The sequence below is a fragment of the Eurytemora carolleeae genome, unplaced genomic scaffold, assembly GCF_000591075.1.
Source record: "Eurytemora carolleeae unplaced genomic scaffold, Eaff_2.0 scaffold142, whole genome shotgun sequence".
Lineage (NCBI taxonomy): Eukaryota > Metazoa > Arthropoda > Copepoda > Calanoida > Temoridae > Eurytemora > Eurytemora carolleeae.
In genome coordinates, this window is record NW_019396132.1 from 661,956 (window position 1) to 664,302 (window position 2,347).

The 2,347-nt window shown below is 29.9% G+C and overlaps 1 protein-coding gene across 1 annotated transcript; it reads left to right on the forward strand.

Annotated features, from left to right (window-relative positions):
- Positions 1 to 1,103: 1,103 nt before the first annotated feature.
- Positions 1,104 to 2,002, forward strand: LOC111695895 (uncharacterized protein in mobD 3'region-like). The gene is made up of 3 exons (XM_023465361.1): positions 1,104 to 1,220; positions 1,366 to 1,477; positions 1,590 to 2,002. The coding sequence occupies exons 1-3, from the start codon at positions 1,104 to 1,106 to the stop codon at positions 2,000 to 2,002; spliced, it is 642 nt and encodes a 213-aa protein (XP_023321129.1).
- Positions 2,003 to 2,347: the final 345 nt, after the last annotated feature.

A 2,347-nucleotide genomic window follows, 5' to 3' on the forward strand; every position in this document is an offset into this window, starting at 1 on the left:
ATGATAAAATGAAATAATTTGATAAAAATAAAATAATGATGAAAAATGAAATTATTTAATGGTTACTTTTTTATGTCAATCCGAAGATTATTTAAAGTCCTAGATGAATTAATTTATTAATTTATCTAGGTATAAAGTCTATTTGATGAAAATCAAACGAAAATTTAAAAAAGGTTGTTCTTCGCTGTAAAAAGTTGTATATATATATAATATATATATATATAGGGACTGTAAGCAAAATCTATTTAAAGGGACTGTAAGCAAAATCTATTTAAAGGGACTGTAAGCAAAATCTATTTAAAGGGACTGTAAGCAAAATTTGAAGTAACTCTCCCATTCCAGGCAAAGATGGCAATGTCTAATTTAACACGATACCCTGATCAAGTATGAAGTAGATTTGCATGTTTTTGTTTATTTAAACTGTTTATTTTCATTCGTGGGTTCTCAGCAAATGCGCATTTCTTGAGAATAAGAATCATTGGAGAAATTCACAGAAATGAACAGTTTTCGAGTCAGAAAATCGACGTAATCTTCCACATTTTTGATCAGATTAAGTTTTCAAGGGTACCGTTGTAAATTGGACATCGGACTTTGCATGGACCGGGTCCCTTAATATTACGCTTTTAGTCCCATTAATGCTCTGAAGTTGTAATTACTTTGTTTTGTTGTGTGTCAAAACCCTTTAAGTTGACATTTATTTTTAATTGGAAGATATTGCTAAAGTTCAGAACTAACCCAGAAGACTAAATTATTTATTTTCAATATATGACGACCCCCCCTCCTCCATCCAGTATTGAGCAATTATATCTAAATAGAGAAGTGGTATTTACACAAATAAACACTTCTAAATAACTTCTTGATATAAAATTTCCAGAGATCTCAATATTTTCACTTACCTAAATATTTAGAGAAGGTATAACAAGTCTCTCAAAAGGTTAATTTTTAGCTAAATGGGTTTCTTTACTTTATTTTTGAAAAAAGAGTTAAAAAGAAAACAAAATAAGGCTTTCAAGTTCAGATAATAAAAAACCCTCAAATAAAAAAACCGTGGAAGCAAGAAATTGAAATTTAATCCATATTTACACTGAACGAAACATTTGTGGATGATAGAGCAGGAAGATATTAAGAATGTAGATATTAAGAAGAAAGATATTAAGAATGTAGATATTAAGAATGTAGATATTAAGAATGTAGATATTAAGAATGTAGATATTAAGAAGGTAGATATTAAGAATGTAGATATTAAGAATGAAGATATTAAGAAAGAAGATATTAAGAATGAAGATATTAAGAAAGAAGATATTAAGAATGAAGATATTAAGAAAGGAGATATTAAGAAGAAGATTTTAAGAAGAAGATTTTAAGAAAGAAGATATCAAGAAAGAAGATATTAAGAATGAAGATATTAAGAATGAAGATATTAAGAATGAAGATATTAAGAATGAAGATATTAAGAATGAAGATATTAAGAAAGAAGGTATTAAGAAGAAGATTTTAAGAAAGAAGATATTAAGAAAGAAGATATTAAGAATGAAGATCTTAAGAAAGAAGATATTAAGAAAGAAGATATTAAGAATGAAGATATTAAGAAAGAAGATATAAGAATGTAGATATTAAGAATGTAGATATTAAGAAAGAAGATATTAAGAATGAAGATATTAAGAAAGAAGATTTTAAGAAAGAAGATATTAAGAAAGAAGATATTAAGAATGAAGATATTAAGAAAGAAGATATCAAGAAAGAAGATATTAAGAAAGAAGATATTAAGAACGAAGATATTAAGAATGTAGATATTAAGAATGAAGATATTAAGAAAGAAGATATTAAGAAAGAAGATATTAAGAATGATAATCAAAAAGGAATAAAGATTAAGGATGCCTGCAGTATAAATCTAAGATCTGAGACGGGGTGGTTTTTTATCCAAGTCTGGTGTCTCTGGTATATTTACTATATATGCCTAGATTTAGAGGTTAGAGGGTTGTTGACCTTGTCTCGAGGTTGAAGGGAGGCTGAAGGGAGGCTGGAGGGAGGGGGATAGAGGTTGGGGGGAGGCAGGGTGTTACATCCCTAGAGACAAGCTGCCACAGCCTCAACTCGTGTTAGCTGTCTCTCTACGGCACTGGACCACGAACAGCTGTCGTCTTTGTTAAATATGACCTGTATTCTCTTTATTATAGATTTTGACGGGGCAAAACACCTTTCAGGTACTCAGGGCGAAGAATTTCTCATACCAAGAAGTAGCAGACTGTGTTGTTGCAAATATAAAGGCAATACATTTAAAGACAGTGACGCTGGCGCAACAAGTTATACTCAATCCTGGCCCAGCGAGGATGTTAGTTTACGAAAT

Bases quoted from the DNA above. Each gene is read 5' to 3' on its own strand.
- LOC111695895 (XM_023465361.1), top strand. From the start codon at position 1,104: ATGATAGAGCAGGAAGATATTAAGAATGTAGATATTAAGAAGAAAGAT. The intron at 1,221-1,365 runs GTAGATATTAAG...GAAGATTTTAAG, and splicing joins AGAATGTAGATATTAAGAAG to AAAGAAGATATCAAGAAAGA. The intron at 1,478-1,589 runs GTATTAAGAAGA...GAAGATATTAAG, and splicing joins TGAAGATATTAAGAAAGAAG to AAAGAAGATATAAGAATGTA.